This window comes from Plecotus auritus, assembly GCF_963455305.1.
Source record: "Plecotus auritus genome assembly, chromosome: 11".
Lineage (NCBI taxonomy): Eukaryota > Metazoa > Chordata > Mammalia > Chiroptera > Vespertilionidae > Plecotus > Plecotus auritus.
Window position 1 is genome coordinate 3,236,295 of NC_137777.1, and position 18,608 is coordinate 3,254,902.

Genomic DNA, 18,608 nt, shown 5'->3' on the forward strand with positions numbered 1-18,608 from the left:
CGGTTTGGACTGGAACGGGACATTTAAAAAATGAATCCAGTTTCATCTTAAAAGATCTTCACGACGGTGAATTCCAACTGGACGAGCAGTACACCCAGGTCCGGGAGGGAGGACGGCAGGCGCGGTGACAGGACACGCTCAGCGGCCGGGAGAGCTGCCTGGCTCTGAGTAAGGGACACACTGGGACGGCTGCGCGCACCGTATTCTGAGGACAGAAGAGGCAAGCCCGTGAGCTAGCGACTGCCTACCTGGCTATCGTGGGGGTCGGGGCCCCTCTGGTGCGCGAGGCGGCTTTCCCTCGGGCCCCGGGGGCGTCCGCACTGTCGGAGCCGCCGTTCAGGTAGGTGAGCTCCTGCAGCTGCGCCTGGCGGATCTCGTCGTTGTAGTCCTGGGGAGACGGGCCGCGTCACCACCGCCAAGAGGCAGGAGTAGTCAGAACACCACGCACACGGGTTTTAAAGATGTTTTCATGGATGTCAGAGAGGAAGGGAGAGGGAGAGAGAGAGAAACACCAATGATGAGAGAGAATCCTGGATCGGCTGCCCCCTGCACGCCCCCCACTGGGGATGGAGCCCGCAACCCGGGCCTGTGCCCTGATCGGGAATCGAACCGTGACCTCCTGGTTCATAGGTGGAAGCTCAACCACTGAGCCACCCTGGCCGGGCAGCAAACAATTTTTTTTTAACAGAAAAAAAGGGTCAGGAAAATAGTTGACTTCATAAAACAAGATTTGAGTCTGTTAAAATGAAAATGTATCAATAAATTTTAAAAAGCGAAAAAGCACGGTATTGTTCCCCAAGGTAAAATTTTCTACCATCAGCCATCACTCTTCCCCCTCAGGCATGAATTCCAGGTGGAACATTTATAATGAAATTAAAATCGCACGTGACAGATCCATGGGCAAGGCTACCCCGACTCAGCTCCACCGGCCGCCGCTGAGCACCTGGGACGCGCCCGCCGCGGAGCAGGAGGCAGACGGGGCCAGCCGGGACCTGCACGCTCTCTGGAACGTTTCTGCCTGTCTCCTGTCTCATGTTTCTGTCCACCCGCCACCTGAGGAACCTTGGGAGTCACCCCTGACTCCCCGCTTTCCTAACTCCGCGGCTCCGTCAACCCCCGGCAAGAACAATGTGCACCGAGTAGAGAAAAGCGTGACTCAGCTCACAGTCAAAGGGAAGTTCAGACGTGCGTGACGGACAGGAGTGGCTCCTAACTCAGCTGGAGGAGGAAGAGGGGTTTCTATAAGCGTCACCCAAGGGTGAGTGTCAACTGATGGCCTGAGAGGGGGCACCACCATGTTCCCGATGGGGGGGAGGGGAGCGTGTTTTAAGACCAACGGACCGGCGTGTTGAGCTCCCTGCGAGCGGCAGGCGAGCTGAGGAGCAGGGCGCGGGGGTCACTGTGCGCACGGACGCTTCCTCTCACATGTTCGCGGCCCTGGGACCCCAGGAGACTCGCTGGGATCCACCAGTAGCGCGGCCTCTCACAACCAAACTATAAATACGTTTCCTGCCCTGTGACTAAAAGCGTGTGGGGATTAATAAGCTATTTGTAAAGCACATTCCAAATATAACGTGCCGCATGCATGCTAAATGCTTGCAAGTGTGAGGCGGGGTGACACGGTGTCATCCGGGCTAAAAATAGGTCCCCGGTCAAAGTGGACGCAGGCCCTAAGCCGCCCACGGAGGGCACTGGGGGTCTGTGTCCGAGGACAACGCGCGCCCAGGGCGGTTCCAGGCTCACACAAGGGTGAGGACTCGCGTCCTGCCACTGGGACCAGGGGCTGTGCTCTCCGACGTCCTTACTCATGTGACCTCAGCAGCGCGATTTCATCTCTGATGATCTGTGGCCTCACAAGGAAAGGGGGGATGATGACCGGTCATTCGTGGGGACGGGGTGAGGTCTCCTTGCCATGACACAGGCGAGGCTCTGGGGTAGACCAAGGGCCCGGCAAGCACCAATGGCTGCTAAGTCACCAAGCAGCTGAGTAAGGGAAGGCCCGGCCGGTGCGGCTCCAGGGTTGAGCATCGACCTATGAACCAGGAGGTCACGGTTCGATTCCCGGTCAGGGTACATGCCGGGTTGCCTAGTGGATCCCCCGTGTGGGGTGTGCAGGAGGCAACTGATGTGATCGGTGGGTTTCTTTCATCATGGAAGTTTCTCTCTCTCCCTCTCCCTTCCTCTTTGAAATCAATAAAAATATATACTGAGTGGCCAGATGATGAGGATCTCTGAATGCATAATAATCTGGCCACTCAGTGTATATCCTATATAATAAAAGGCTAATATGCAAATTGTCCCCTCGACCAGGAGTTTGACCAGCAGGCAGGCCGGCCAACAGCCCATGTCCCCTCCCCCTGGCCAGGCTGGCCGGACCCCACCGATGCACGAATTCATGCACCGGGCCTATATTATATATATACATACATATATATATATATATATATATACACACACACACACATACATATATATATACACACACACACACATACACACACACACACGCACACACACACATATACACACACACACACACACACTGAGTGGCCAGATTATTATGCGTTCAGAGATCCTCATCCTCTGGCCACTCCGTGTACATTATTAAAAAAAAAAAAAAAACAAGGGAAGGAAGAACTGGACGTGCACTAACAGGAATGAGGAACTTCTTGATCTCCTCCAGGGCGTGGCCCATGCGGGCATAGGCTTCGGCGGGCGGGGCGAACACCTCGATGAGGACGTGGAGGTCGTCGTTGAGGTGGAAGTACTTGGCCTCCCCACTTTTCCTCAGCTCTTCTTCCTGCGGAGACACAAGGCACGTGGGGGCTGTGCCGACAGGAGGGAAGGGGGAGAGGAGAAAATCTACCCCGAGCTCCTGGCACGCGGCTGTCACAGAGGATCCGCCCCGGGCAAACACCACCTAAGGAAGAGCTCACGGTGTAAACGGGTCCTGCCATTCCGAGCCCAGGCCTTTTAGGAAAACGCGGAGGCATCCAGCTGGCACTCAGTCTCCGCTCCTGTCTAGGGGCCTGGGAGCCCTGCCCCTGCCCCCTGCCCCACGCTGGGCTCCCCGCCTCCTCGGGCCCCCGCCAGGCTCCTCACAGACCGCCTTTGTGGTTCTCGAACGGGCTCCAGAGCCCAGCACTGGTCACGCTGAGCGCCCGCAGTGCCCTGACCAAGTCCTGAGCAATCTCCAAAGTACCGATGTGCCCTGTTCGCTGCTCGCCCCTTTCCTGACTTCTCTCGCCGCAGGTGACCGCAGGGACCACACACCACGACGGTCTCTCTTGGCGCTACAACCTCCTTGTTCAGAAAAGTGCTTGGCACAGAGCAGACGCTCAACGCATCCTTACTGGATGAGTGACTAATTGTCTATTCATGTCTATGTCCATTGGCTGATGCGGGTGTCATTCAAAAAGCATTTCCACAGGCCAGGCACTACACCAGGGGTGGGCAAACTTTTTGACTTGAGGACCACAAAGGGTTCTTAAACTGGACCGGAGGGCCGGAACAAAAGCATGGATGGAGTGTTTGTGTGAACGAATATAAATTCAAAGTAAAGGAGCGGAGGGGAGAGCAAGAGAACCCTCCGCTCTTTCGGCTCCGCGGGCTGGATAGAACAGCCGTACGGGCCGGATCCGGCCCGCGGGCCGTAGTTTGCCCACGGCTGCACTACACCCTCCCTGAGGATACAACGGTGAACAAGATAAACGGCGGGCTTCATTAGCTGACTGTACGTAATCGGGACGCACATTTTCTAATTGATTGGTTGTGGTTTACACAATGAAATTTAGGGGGAAATTAGGAGGGAAAACAATTCATTAAAGGGACCAGTGATTTCGCTGCATCATCTTTATCTTTTTTTCTTAAGTTTTTTTTTATTGATTTTAGAGAAGGAGGAAGGGAGAGGGAGAGAGAGAGAAAGAAAAACATCGATGTGAGAGTAACGCATCACTGGCTGCCTCCTGCATGTCCCCCTACTGGGGATCAAGCCCACAACCTGGGCCGGGAATCAAACAGGTGACCTCTCTCCTGCTACCAGGACAGATGAGTCTGGGAAACAAAGCATCAATCAAGACAGGAATGCTTAGCGTGTCCTTAGGCTAACCTGGCCGTGACTGAGAATTACTTCAAACACCGACTGGAAATTCACATTAAGGCTCCACCCTAAACAGGTTGGGGCCTGGGGGATCTCTACTGTTAAGCAGTGTCCCAGGGGCGTCTGAGGCATAGCCATGTTTTCATCAAGTAATAGACTGACCCTCCCTGAGCAAGCAGGCCATACACTCGGATGCTCTGAATCGCACTTCTCTTACATTTAAAAGCAAAATTTTGTTTATCTCCCATCATGTGTCCAAGGATAACATGGAGGAATGCACGCGAAATGTCACAGCATGTCTGAGCCACAGTGGCTGTTCAATACACTAATGGTGGCTATTTTCATATGAAAGCTGTTATTTAGACGGACTCTCGGGCGAGGAGGCTGGACTTTGTCTAAGTGACTTCCCTATCTGACACAGCCATTGTCCCACCCTTCACGGTGAGTGGTCACTAAACACAGATTTGGTTCTTAGTAACATCAACCTTTCAGCAATGACAGAGCGACAGAGTGATGGGGGAGAACCACGCACATGGCAGAACATCTGAAACGTGAACGTTCTTTTCAGAACTTGTGTATTTCGGAAAGTGATTAGGAAAAATAACAGTAATTTTTGCTTATTGGAAAAGAAAGCACGCTGCCTGTCAGAATGGCTCCCCTCGATAAATCAACAAGCAAAACGCCGCGAGGATGTGGAGGAAGGAACTCCGTGAACCGCTGCTGGGATGCCGACTGGTGCGGCCGCTGTGGGATGCAGTACGGAGTTTCCTCAAAAGTTAAGGATGGAACTGCCTTTTGACCCAGCGATTCTGGGGATTTACCCAAAGAGACCCAAAACAGTAATTCAAAAGGATATATGCACCCCTGTGTTCATTGCAATGTTATTTACAATATCCAAAGTTTGGAAGGGCCCCTCAGTAGGTGAGTGGATGGAAGAGCGGTGGCACATTCACACAATGGAATGCTATTGGGCCATAAGAAGGAGGACATCTTACCTTTTGCAACAGCATGGATGGGCCTGGATAGAGTTGTGCTAAGGGAAATAAGCCAGTCAGAGGAAGACAAGTACCACATGATTTCACTTACATGTGCAATCTGATGAACAAAATAAACTAACAAACAGAATAGAAACAGACTCATGGATACAGGCAGCATGGATACACACTGCTGTCCGAGGGGAGGGGGTACAGGGCTGGGTGAAAGGGGTGAAGGGATTAAGCAAAACAAAAAGTAAAAGACAAAAAAACTCTCAGACACAGACAACAGTGTGGTGATTGCCAGAGAGAAGGGGCGAAGTGGGAGAGGGTATAGGTACATGGGGATGGAAGAAGACTTGACTTGGGGTGGCGAACACACAACACAATACACAGATGATGTGTTGTAGAACTGGACCCCTGAAACCTAAATAATTTTATTGACCAACGTCACTCCAATAAATTCAGTGAAAGAAATCAATCCATCTTGAAATTCTAAAAATAAAAAAGGAGGCAGTTCACATGAATACATCCAAGTAGAATAACGATGTGCAAGCCATTATTAAAACTTTTTAAGTCAATAGTATTAACTTGACAAAATACATAGGGTGCCCAGGGAGTGCAAAAGGGCAAATAAAAGTATCTACGTTATAAAGTCAATGACATGGAACACAGGCCAGGGACAAGACCCCGAGGAGCGTGTCTGAAGTGCCAACAGCAACTGTGAGAGGACAGACAACTCCTTGCTCTTCGTGACAATGTCAGTGTCCCTGTGCCTTCTGCAAGGTGACACACCGTTTCTAGAATCAAAACCATAGGGGCCCGGCCGGCGGGGCTCAGTGGCTGAGCCTCGATCTATGAACCAGGAGGTCACGGTTCAATTCCCTGTCAAGGCTCATGCCCGGGTTGCGGGCTCAATCCCCAGTGTGGGGCATGCAGGAGGCAGCCCATCAATGACTCTTTCTCATCACTGATGTCTCTATCTCTCCCTTCCTCCGAAATTAATAAAAAAACATAGGTACTACAATATTATTTTATAAGTGAATATAAAGGTCACAGATGCACGTTTCAGACACTGAACTGGCCAGTGTAACTCAATTTTCCAAACAGTCTCGTGGACATCACCCTCCATAACATTTTCCTGTAACTCCATTTGAGATTCCAGTTGGCTTTTATATAATACTAGAGGCCCAGTGCACAGATTCGTGCACTGGTGGGGTCCCTTGGCATGGCCTGTGGGGATGGGGCCGAAACCAGCAGTCCAACACCACCTGCCACTCCTGCCTGCCTGTGCCTGCTCACTGCCGCTCCGCTGAGGACTCCGGGGCTGCGGCAGCCAGCTGTGAGCCCTGCGTCTGGCGCCCGTCGATCAGCTGAGCGGTGCTCCTGCTGTGGGAGCGCACTGACCACCAGGGGGCAGCTCCTGCATTGAGCGTCCGTCCCCTGGTGGTCAGTGTGTGTCATAGCGACCAGGTGTTTGGTTGTTCAGTCATTCGGTGGTTCAGTCGCTTAGGCTTTTGTATGCATAGATGTAGGAATACAATGGATGATCTAAAGGTGCATTACAAGCAGCCACATGTCTACAATGAGTCTTACCTTTGCCTTGTCTCTCATGGAGCCTTTGCCAAGGATGGACATTTTGGTCAAGGTCTCTTCTTGTAAACGCTTCAGAGAATTGCCACGTGGACCCAGAAGCTTCCCCACAAAGTTGAACTAGGAAAAACACAGAAACCAAACTTGTAGCACCCGTATCTGAAGGTAACTTCTCACTCCCAACGCTAAGAAACACGGTGGTATGCTCCACGTCATCGATTAATCACATGAGTCACACTGGTTCTACACACCACAGGTAACACGGCTAAACACGGTAAAATAAAATAACAATTGATATGTTTCTCTATACCAATCATGCCCGTGATGGCTGTATTTCACAACCTGTAAATGCAGTCAATTTCCTTGATAACAGGCACACACATTCAACACCCACCATGGACAGCGCCAGGGTTAGGACACAGGCGAGGGAAAATGCCACTACATGCTACATGTCCTGCAAGGTCCCTCGACTGGTCATAGCATCTGGGTTCTTCGACCTGGTTAGCACTCAGCCTTGGCCAGTCAACCAACGGAGGCCGACTTCATAGCATCTGGCGGCTGACAAAAGCTTTGCCATAAATCCACCGATCTCTTCGACAACTAGCTATGGGGATGTGGACAACTTACGCAGGCTGGATGTTTAGGGTTGTTTATTTAACAAGCAGAGAAGTGAGTTACTGAAGGCCCTGGACTCTGAGGCGAGGCTGCCCGGGTTTCAAAGCCCGGCTTTGCCATTTGGCAGCTGAGGAACCCTGGGCCAGTCACCCAACCTCTGCACACCTGCTGTTCAATGGGACTGTCCTGAGGACTCAGCTGGTCCATATAAATAGACGCGAGGCCCGATGCATGAAATTCATGCAAGGAGCTCAGCCCCCACAGCCGCAGCGGCTACCTCTGCCTCGGCCCCTGCCACCACAGCTTTGTCCGGAAGGTTGTCTGGAAGGTCGTCCTGTTTAATTACCATATTACACTCTTTTTATTATAGATTATTTAGAAAAAATGCTTGGCGCAACATAGACAATAAGTATGTCTTGAGTGAAAGAATTATTAGAAATGTCACACAATGCTTGGAGCCTCACTACAATGAAGGTAAACCACGAATACTTCTCACTCCCGCACGGAAAGGCAGCCTTCCTTACTACCCAGAGCGCACCTGTCCTCTTAGGCACGCTTGTTGGTGACAATCTCATGCTCTGATGTCAGCCACCATACTGGGGCCGTGCCACGGCCGCACTGCTGCTGTTTTTAAGAGAAAATTGTTCCTCCATTTGCCTTGCTATGATAATTGAAGTCATTTCCCTGAAATACCCACTTTAAGGAAAATCAAAGTACTTTTTCCTTGCCCGCTTTTCATTTTATGGGTCTCCAACAAGACTCAAGTATCTATTTTTAACCTTTACATGCAACTTCTTTTTATTTTTAAATGTTATGTAAATCACTTTTTAAACTATATCAGTAACACAGCGTTGAAAATATCAGACAAAGCTACAAGGTTGGGGGGATCCGTCTCTCGACCCGCCCACCCCTACCTGCTCCTCATGCCCGATTTCTTGGCTTTTACCTTCTTGGAATTTCTATTATTTGGATTCCAGAGCCCTGGGTTGGATCTCTAAGTTTCCTCTTTTCCCCTCTTTCTCTTTCATCTTCTCTCTAGTTTTGGGGAGACATAATTACACTGAACTGCCACACCTATTCTTCTTTCATTTCCACAATCAGACGTTCAACGACTGACAGCCTTTTCTATGTGTGCTCTCTTCATGTCCTTTATACAATGTCTATGGAAGCAAACGAGGTTCCCATCTTTCTGAGAATCTGAATGGCCATGGCCTTCGCCCGTCCCAGTGTGTGACCCGGCTTCTTTCTCAGCACAGATAGCCCTCGGCAGAGCGGCCCTCCTCTGCCCCGTCCTCAGCACGCAGCCCGCGGCTCTGAAATGCTGCCTGAAGCTTCCTCTCATGGCACCTGACAACCCCGTGCTGTGGAAGCCCAGGTTTCCATCAGAACCTACTCCAGCCGGGCTGGCGTGGCTGGGTGGTTGGGCGTCAACCTATGAACCAGGAGGTCACAGTTCGATTCCCAGTCAGGGCACATGCCCGGTTGCAGGCTCGATCCCCAATGTGGGGCGTGCAGGAGGCAGCTGATCAATGATTCTCTCTCATCATTGATGTTTCTCTCTCTCTCCCTGTTCTCTCTGAAATCAATAATAATAATAATAATAATAATGATGATGATGTTTTAAAAAGCCTACTCCAATTTCAGTACCAACACTTCTTTCCTCCCGGGCCAGGCATCGGCCTGAAGAGGAATGAATAAAAATCACCCACCAGCCCGGCTGGTGTTGCTCAATGGTTGAGCATGGACCTATGAACCAGGTGGTCACGGTTCGATTCCCGGTCTCCTAAGAGGAGGTATCACCTTGGTTGCCAGGATTCCAAGAACCCATCAGTAAGCACAGATACCCCTTTATTTATGCATAGAGTAACTCCCCCATCTTCAGCGTGGCACCTCGCTCTGGCCCTCGGTGGCATCTCTCCGGGTCTCCTCCGGTTCGGCCTCTTCGGGCAGCCTCGCGTCTGGTGCTGCGTTAAGACGGGCAGACGCCGGGCCATCAGCACGAAGAGCCTCCGGAAACCTCACTTCTCATACAACCGCCCCCCACGTCTCCTCCGTTCCACCCGTGAGCCCCCTTCACAGGAACTGCGTCTCCAGCCCCGAGTCTCCGCGAGGTCTTCCCACGCTGACGAGCTGTGTCTGGCCGATGCTCTCGCCCCACCAGCTCAGGGCTCCGGGGCTGTCTCCTTCAGCATCCCCATCGTTACCACCTCCCTCGCCGCCGCCGGATCTGCCTGGCGGCCTTTGCCTCTTGCTGTTGTCTCACACGCACCTTCTTATCGTCACCGATTGGTGCCTTTTAACCCGTTCAGAGCCATGTTAGCGGGTTTCTAGGATGGTGTGAAATTAAACTGATGCGGCCAGGCAGCCGTATTGACATCGCGTTAACCATCACATATCCCGATTAATAGCTAGGAGGAGACACCACCATCTCATTTCACTCTGAGAAGACGGAGGTCCACGGAGTGATATGGTTTTTCAAGGTCACTTGAGGAAACATAAAAACACAGGGATCCATGTAAGAAGCAGGAGCCCTGGACATGGTTCTAGATCCCTGAAGGAGTCCCTCTCTCCGCTTAGCTTCCACGAGTCTTTGTTCACAGAAAGTACATGAAGCGGCACTCTGACCATCAGAAGGCCTGCTGTTCCCGGCTGTGCTCGACCACGAGTGTGTATCAGTTCAACCTCCTCCGCAGGTTAACCTTCGCGAGGCTCTCCCCTCCTCCTCCTCCACCACACGGGGGTCACACTACCTCCTGCGGGTGCCCGTCGCGTGAACTAAACACAAAAGTGAATAAAAATCACCCACCCGCCGGGCCAGCGTGGCTCAGGGGTTGAGCGTCCACCTAGGAACCAGGAGGTCACAGTTCGATTCCCGGTCAGGGCACAAGCCCGGGTTGCGGGCTCCATCCCCAGTGCGGGGCGTGCAGGAGGCAGCCGATCCACGATTCTCTCTCATCACTGATGTTTCTGTCTCTCTCTCCCTCTCCCTCCCTCTCTGACATCGATAAAAATATATTAAAAACGAAGAAGGAAAGATCAAGTGCCGCGCACTGGGGCAGCGCGAATTTCAGCCGAGCCCTGAGCCCGGAGCGACAGAGATGTGGAAGCAGTCCTCAGACCTGCCGATGGCCTCCTCGGAAGGACTACTCTTCCGAGGTGACGCCTGCGATAGCCCCGTTGACCCACGACCACGCCAGACACAGGCTCCCTGCTCTGCTCCCCAAAAGCCGGCTGGCCTGGCGGTCCCCACCGCCGGCCGGAAGCGCTCCTCACCCGCCTCGATCAGACACTAGTCAGGGTTCCCCTTCAGGCAGGGGTGTTGTTTCATTTGGTAACTGGATGTGCAATCAGACAGCAAGAACGTACTACATTTTTAAAAGGTTTTAAAACATTGATCTCCAGAGAGAGCGGAAGGGAGAGGGAGAGAGAGAGAGAAAGAAACATCCACGGGAGAGCAAAACGTTGATCGGCTGCCTCCTGCACGTCCCCTACTGGGGACTGAGCCTGCAACCCGGGCATGTGCCCTGAGCGGGAATCGAACCGGCAACCTTTCGGTGCATGGGACGACGCCCAACCAACTGAGCCAGTTTAATACATTTAAACTTTCATTTTTATTAATGACTAGAGGCCAGGTTCGTGCACCGGTGGGTTCCCTCAGCCTGGCCTGCGGGGATCGGGCCGAAACCGGCTCTCCGACATCCCCCGTGGGGTCCCGGATTATGAGAGGGCGCAGGCCAGGCCAAGGGACCCCACGGGTGCATGATTGGATCGGGGCCGGGGAGGAACTGCGGGAGGGCTTCAGGGCGTGTCCAGCCGGTCTCGTCCAGTCCCAATCGGCTGGAACCCAGCAGCAAGCTAACCTACTGGTCAAAGCATCTGCCCCCTGGTGGTCAGTACGCATCATAGCGACTGGTCGAACGGTCAAACGAACGAATGGTCGGACACTTAGCATATTAGGCTTTTATTATGTAGGATTTCATTGTGTGCGTCGATGTGTACAGGTGAAAGTGTCCCCATACCCACGACCACTGACTTTTCTTCAGGTGCTACTTATTCTATTACAAATATACATTACATTATAGGTGTTACAGCTGCAAATAAAAAGTTTTTTCCGATGAAGACGGTGAATCAGCATACAGTAAGACAGCTGAGTTTCACTGCATACCGTGCACCGTCCAATTACTAGGTCCTTTGTGGGTGAGGCCTGGTGTCCTGAACCCGCCCTAATGGATCTTTGTGACCTGACCCTGCTCCTGGGGGAACCATTAGTCATGCTGTCATTTCATAAACAACGAAGCCTCCGGAACATGTCACTGTCTCCATTCAAATGTGTCCCCTCATGGGCTGCTCCCCGGAAGGCTGATTAGTCTGACGGAGGGCGGCCTGGCTGACCTCTCACTCAGCCCTGGAACGAACTCGTGGCCTCTGCCACCGCGTGCCAAGCACGGGGTTCTGCCAGGGCGCCCCAGCCCAGCACAGGGCGCGGCCGCCCACGCAGCGCCTCGAGCCAGGGGCCCCACAGCTGTCCTGGGGGGCAGCGGCCAGGCCTTCCGGAGTGACTGCCCCACCACCTGGCAGAGCAGGCACGTAACTCAATATTCAGTGAGTTCATTACGGGTTGACAGTCTGCATGTGGGTCCCTGATAACCTTCTGTCTGTCTGATTTCAATGCTGAAAGACTCCGATTCTGTAGCTGCACCCTAACGAGGGCTCGTTAGAAAAAGACAGCGGAGCAAAGCCACTAGTCCCTTAATTACGTGTTTTTTTCCTCCTCATTTCCCTCGAGTTTTGTGCAGCCAGCACAGACACCCTGGGCGGGCAGCTCTGGGCGAGCCCGCCGCAGCGTCTGAAATACAACCTGCGATCGAGGTGGGGTCACCGTCTTCGTGTTCGGGCCACTGCACCTGTTTTCCACACGGATGTGCGTTGCCTGTCTCACCAGGGCCAAGTGCACACAGGAACAGACCGCGTGCCAGGCCAGTGCCTGCTCCGCAGGGTCCCACGGGCCCTCCTGCTCCCCTCCGGGCACCTCCTGCTTTCTCCTGGGACACTTCCCAGACTGGACTTCAGCCCATTTCCCTCCGTGTTGGATTCCCGGGAAGAGGGGATGTGCTTCGCGCCAGTCTGAAACCTCCACGTCTCACTGCGGTCCCCATTCTCAACGCACTGCCGCGCAGGGTCACGGGCAAAATACACAGCCGCGCTGAGGCAGCCGCAGCAGACGAGTAAACGCACGGGGTCCCGCCCGCCCGTTGCTGCTGCATTGTGAGGAAGCCAGGACCCTGCCGACGCTACCACAATGGAAACCGCTCTCTGGCACGAGAGGCCAAGAATGGCAAAACGTTAAGCCCGCTGCCTACCCCGGCGCCCGTGCGGGAGCCCTGCGGGCCCCGGTCCTGGGTTCAAGGGCGGCTGGCGGGAGCCCCTGCTCCCAGGGCAGCCTCAGGGCCTGCAGTGATGGGCTACTTCCCATGGGGTCTGCTGTGCAGCAGCATCCTGTCCTATCCTCTCTGAGTGGGGGTTGGGGGGTTGGGGGGTTGGGGCCTTGGAGGCTCCGCCTACTGTCCTGTTAGACTGAAAACTGTTTTAAAAGTATGTCTGTTGGAATTTAGGTAAGGCCCATTTATGCTGAAATCGGAGGGCATTTGTTGTAAACAGACACAGCGCAGTCCCTCCTGCTCACCGGGACAGAAATGCCCCCACATGTCATCACGGGTCTCCCCTGATGATCACATGCTTGTTTATGGTCCTTTCACAGCCCTTATTTTTCTTGAAATGCACTTTATGATTTCACAGACCAGATCAAATCCTGGGATAAATCTCAGACTTGCGAAAAGTAATTCCCTCTGCTCCATTATGGCCCCTTTTTACTCTCATTCTCTGCACCCCCAACCCGCAGCCAACACAGGCATATCCCCCCCAACCTAAACCCCAGCCTGCAGCCAACACAGGCATATCCCCCCCAACCTAAACCCCAGCCTGCAGCCAACACAGGCATATCCCCCCAACCTAAACCCCAGCCTGCAGCCAACACAGGCATATCCCCCCCAACCTAAACCCCAGCCTGCAGCCAACACAGGCATATCCCCCCCAACCTAAACCCCAGCCTGCAGCCAACACAGGCATATCCCCCCCAACCTAAACCCCAGCCTGCAGCCAACACAGGCATATCCCCCCCAACCTAAACCCCAGCCTGCAGCCAACACAGGCATATCTCCCCAACCTAAACCCCAGCCTGCAGCCAACACAGGCATATGCCGCCTCCTTTCCACACAGCCCCACTGGCCCAGGATCAGAAAACCAGGGACTGAGCAGTGGCACGTTATACTAGTATATATATAAATGTAAATATAAATATAAATATAAATATAAATATATCCTAGAGGCCCAGTGCACGAAATTCGTGCACAGGTAGGGTCCCTAGGCCTGGCCAGGGATCAGGGCCAATCTGCAGGGTAACTGGATGCCCTCGCTGGCACCCACCTTGGCTGGCCTGGTGCCGCCCACTTGCTGGCCAGCCCTGCCCCCTGCTGCCACGGCCGGTCATCTTCCTCTGCGGGCCTGGGGCCTGCGGGCTGGGGCAGTTCCTGTGTTAAGCATCTGCCCCTGGTGGTCAGTGTGCGTCACAGTGACCGGATGTTCCACCGGTCCTTCCACTGTTTGGTTGATTTCCATATTAGGCTTTTATTATATAGGAGATATATATATATATATATATATACACACACACACATACTACACACACACACACACACACACACACACACATATATATATATATATTCTTTTTAATTTATTTTAGAGATAAAGGGAGAAGGAGAGAAAGAATCATCAATGATGAAAGAGAATCATTGATTGGCTGCCTCCTGCACGCCCTCCACTGGGGATCCAGCCCACAACCTGGGCATGTTCCCTGACCGGGAATTGAACCCTGACCTCCTGGTTCATAGATCGCTGCTCAACCACTGAGCTACGCCGTCTGGGACAGTGGCACATCTTAACGCCATCCTGAATGCTACAACCTACAACTCCCCATAATTAAATCATCCCAGCCCGATAATTACTCTGCCCTGCCCCCCTCGCCCCGCCTCTGCGTGTTCACAGCCTGGACTAAATTTAATTCCACCTGCAATTCTTTCCCCAGAAATAACTCTCCTCACACCCGTAACTCCCATGGAGTCCCTCCCCTCTCGTGTTAATTCCGTTTTACCTGAATGACTTAGTGACATTTACCGCTTCTCCAGGTGGCGTGTGAATCCTGTGAGAGTAATTAGGACCCGTATTTGATTCATCGTTTTTCCCACATAAAGAAGGGCTTCTCAAAAAATAATTGGGGAGCTGAAGTGGATTTTACCCCCAAATCAAATGGCACTAGTCACCCTGGTTGTTATGGGTTTTGTTTGCGGCAGAAGTTACTGCAACATATTAAAACTCCAGGTAGACGCCTTCTTTAAATTTATTACGTTTCCAACCACACATCTCTAAGATCATTGGTTGTGGGGGAAACTATTTGGTGTTGCTCTGTTGATAGTAATTTAACCTACTCTCACCTCTAAATGGTAAACAGCCCAATTCTCTGAGATACCAGCAACTCTGAACATGAGTGGCGCGTGCAGTGACGCCTCCAGGAGACGACACGGGCAAGGTTATACCCACGGGGCACACGCGAGGAGCGGCCTGAACTACCCCACCGCGTGTCCCTGCTATCTCTGTTCGCTCACGGCTGGACTACATTCTTGTGGGGCGGGGAGGGGTCGATGGCCAAACGAAGAAAACATATACATGACCACTCAGAAAAGTGCCGGCTGCCGCCAGCTGGGAGTGTGGAGAGCAGAGAGGAGGAGCTGAAAAGGCAGGCAGGAATGGGTCTGGAAGGAGGCTGTCAGGGTAGACAGGGTAGAGAAAGAGATGGATGATAATTCAGGAGCAGAAGTAACAAAATATACAGGCCATGGCATTTTAACACTGGAGGGGCGGAGGTAAAGGAGAAGCTAAGTGAAAAAAAAAAAAAAAAGAGGTGTCCCGCCGGCGTGGCTCAGGGGTTGAGCATCAGCCTGTGAACCAGGTGGTCACGGTTTCATTCCCGGTCAGGGCACGTGCCCGGGTTGCAGGCTCCATCCCCAGCAAGAAGGGGTGGCGGGGGGAGTAGACCAATGATTCTCTCCCATCATTGATGCTCCTCTCTCTCTTTCCCTCTCCCTTCCTCTCTGAAACCAATAAAAAAATAAATTATAAAAAAACACACACAAAAAAATGATGTGCGGTGGTTCCGGGCGCTGAGGTACACAGCAATCTGTCACCCACAGAAATAACAAACCCGGGGAGAGGCCGGGCTCGCCAAGAAAAGCAGGTCATTGTGGCCATGTCACAGCTGGGATGGCTGCGCTCCCCACGGAGAGGTGTCCGCAGGCGGAGCCGCGCCCCACACCGTGGCTCCTGGACCTGCCTCCCTCCCCCCTGTACCTATGTAACTGTGTGTCACGTATCCCTCGTTTCATGTAATTATGTGTCAATGCCTGGTTTGGACAGAAGGCCACAGCTGGGTCCAGGGAGTTTATCCCAGGAGGCTGGGGTCCGGGAGAGCGGGACACGGTTGTCCACACTTCCTGTCTAGTGTCACTACAGTTGCAGTGCTCAGCAGATCCGACCTGGTGGTCCTCAGGGCCCAGAGCCAAAACAGTCAGTCCAGTGACCTTCAAGAGATCTAAGCCAGTAATATGTCACAATATGGAGCCCCCGGAGAGCCACCTGCCCCCCCAATCATGAAACACCGGGAAGCCCACCTGCCCCCCCAATCATGAAACACCTGGGAAGCCACCTGCCCCCCTCAATCATGAAACACCCGTAGAAGCCCACCTGCCCCCCCAATCATGAAACACCTGGGAAGCCACCTGCCCCCCCAATCATGAAACACCCGGAAAGCCCACCTGCTCCCCCCAATCATGAAACACCCGGAGAAGCCACCTGCCCACCCCCAATCATGAAACACCCGGAGAAGCCACCTGCCCCCCCAATCTTGAAACACCTGGGAAGCCACCTGCCCCCCTCAATCATGAAACACCCGGAGAAGCCCACCTGCCCCCCCAATCATGAAACACCTGGGAAGCCACCTGCCCCCCTCAATCATGAAACACCCGGAGAAGCCCACCTGCCCCCCCAATCATGAAACACCTGGGGAGCCACCTGCCCCCCTCAATCATGAAACACCCAGAGAAGCCACCTGCTCCCCCAATCATGAAACACCCGGAGAAGCCACCTGCCCCCCCAATCATGAAACACCTGGGAAGCCACCTGCCCCCCTCAATCATGAAACACCCGGAGAAGCCCACCTGCCCCCCCAATCATGAAACACCCGGAGAAGCCACCTGCCCACCCCCAATCATGAAACACCCGGAGAAGCCACCTGCCCCCCCAATCATGAAACACCTGGGAAGCCACCTGCCCCCCCAATCATGAAACACCCGGAGAAGCCCACCTGCTCCCCCCAATCATGAAACACCCGGAGAAGCCACCTGCCCACCCCCAATCATGAAACACCCGGAGAAGCCACCTGCCCCCCCAATCATGAAACACCTGGGAAGCCACCTGCCCCCCTCAATCATGAAACACCCAGAGAAGCCACCTGCTCCCCCAATCATGAAACACCCGGAGAAGCCACCTGCCCCCCCAATCATGAAACACCTGGGAAGCCACCTGCCCCCCTCAATCATGAAACACCCGGAGAAGCCCACCTGCCCCCCCAATCATGAAACACCTGGGAAGCCACCTGCCCCCCCAATCATGAAACACCCGGAAAGCCCACCTGCTCCCCCCAATCATGAAACACCCGGAGAAGCCACCTGCCCACCCCCAATCATGAAACACCCGGAAAGCCCACCTGCCCCCCCAATCATGAAACACCCGTAGAAGCCCACCTGCCCCCCCCAATCATGAAACACCCGGAAAGCCCACCTGCCCCCCAATCATGAAACACCCGGAAAGCCCACCTGCTCCCCCCAATCATGAAACACCCGGAAAGCCCACCTGCCCCCCCAATCATGAAACACCCGGAAAGCCCACCTGCCCCCCCCCCAATCATGAAACACCCGGAAAGCCCACCTGCTCCCCCCAATCATAAAACACCTGGAGAGCCACCTGCCCCCCCCAATCATGAAACACCCGGAAAGCCCACCTGCCCCCCCCATCATGAAACACCCGGAAAGCCCACCTGCCCCCCCCAATCATGAAACACCCGGAGAAGCCACCTGCTCCCCCAATCATTAAACACCCGGAGAACCCACCTGCCCCCCCAATCATAAAACACCTGGAGAGCCACCTGCCCACCTCAATCATGAAACACCCGGGAAGCCCACCTGCCCCCCTCAATCATGAAACACCTGGGAAGCCCACCTGCCCCCCCAAATCATGAAACACCCGGAGAAGCCACCTGCCCCCCCAATCATGAAACACCCAGAGAAGCCACCTGCCCCCCCAATCATAAAACACCCGGAGAAGCCACCTGCCCCCCCAATCATGAAACACCCGGGAAGCCACCTGCCCCACCCTCTAAAACAGCCCAAATACTCCTTCTCCACCTCACAGCCCCCGTAGCCAACACTGCCCTGCACTCTGCCCCCGCATCCCTTTATCCATAAACCCTATGAGCATCTGTGCATCTTATGGAACGACTGTTGCACCAAATAAAACGGCCCGTAATTTCTCAAGTGGCCTCTGCCCTCCAGAGTGCTCCCGTCATGACCAGGTCGGCCCCAAGCCGTCTGACCCTGGCCCTTGCCCAGCCAGTGCCTGGGGACAGTGTCAGCAGGATCCCCCTCCTGTCTTCCCGGAGCACCTAACATTGAGCCTCTGGCGCTGTGCTGTGAGCATAAGCTTACTCCTCGGCAGGCCCCACCAAACCGAGAGCTTCTTAAGAAAAAACTTGCCTCAATCGCATCTGTTTGCCCAGCACAAGGCCTGGCTCGGAGAAACCCCTCAACAGATGTGGGGCACGTAAGCGGATGGATGGGCTCCCGGATGGATGAACCAGGGAATGAAGGGAGGGGTGCACACCTGGACCACAGGTGTCTGCAGGACCTCAGAAAGGGCACCTGATCCCACGCTGATGTGGCCCTGATCTCAGCTCCGTCATCTCTAGTCCCTGCTCAGCACCAAGGGGCGGGCTGATCCCCGGGGAACCCAGGAAGAACATCTCTCCAGCTCAACATCTTCAAAACCAAGAACCCTGAAACAGTGCTTCCCCCGAGTGCCAGGCCTGAGAAGCTCAGACCTACCGCTAGGAAGAGTACGTGTGCTTCAGGTCGGAACACTGAGACTGTCGTCCAATGGGG

At 53.8% G+C, this 18,608-nt stretch overlaps 1 protein-coding gene across 4 annotated transcripts in view; it reads right to left on the minus strand.

Moving 5' to 3' along the window:
* The window catches only part of KHDRBS3 (KH RNA binding domain containing, signal transduction associated 3), a 98,370-nt gene that overhangs the window by 34,620 nt on the left and 45,142 nt on the right, over positions 1–18,608 (minus strand). For all 4 annotated transcript variants that reach the window (XR_013959332.1, XR_013959333.1, XM_080646914.1 and 1 more), the window contains exons 3-5: positions 6,670–6,786; positions 2,654–2,800; positions 249–388 (exon numbers count right to left, since the gene is read on the minus strand). Coding sequence is in view for 2 of the 4 variants with exons in the window: in XM_080646914.1 (XP_080503040.1) it covers positions 249–388; positions 2,654–2,800; positions 6,670–6,786 (404 nt within the window). In the remaining 2 variants the exon portion in view is untranslated. The remainder of the gene's footprint in view (positions 1–248; positions 389–2,653; positions 2,801–6,669; positions 6,787–18,608) is intronic.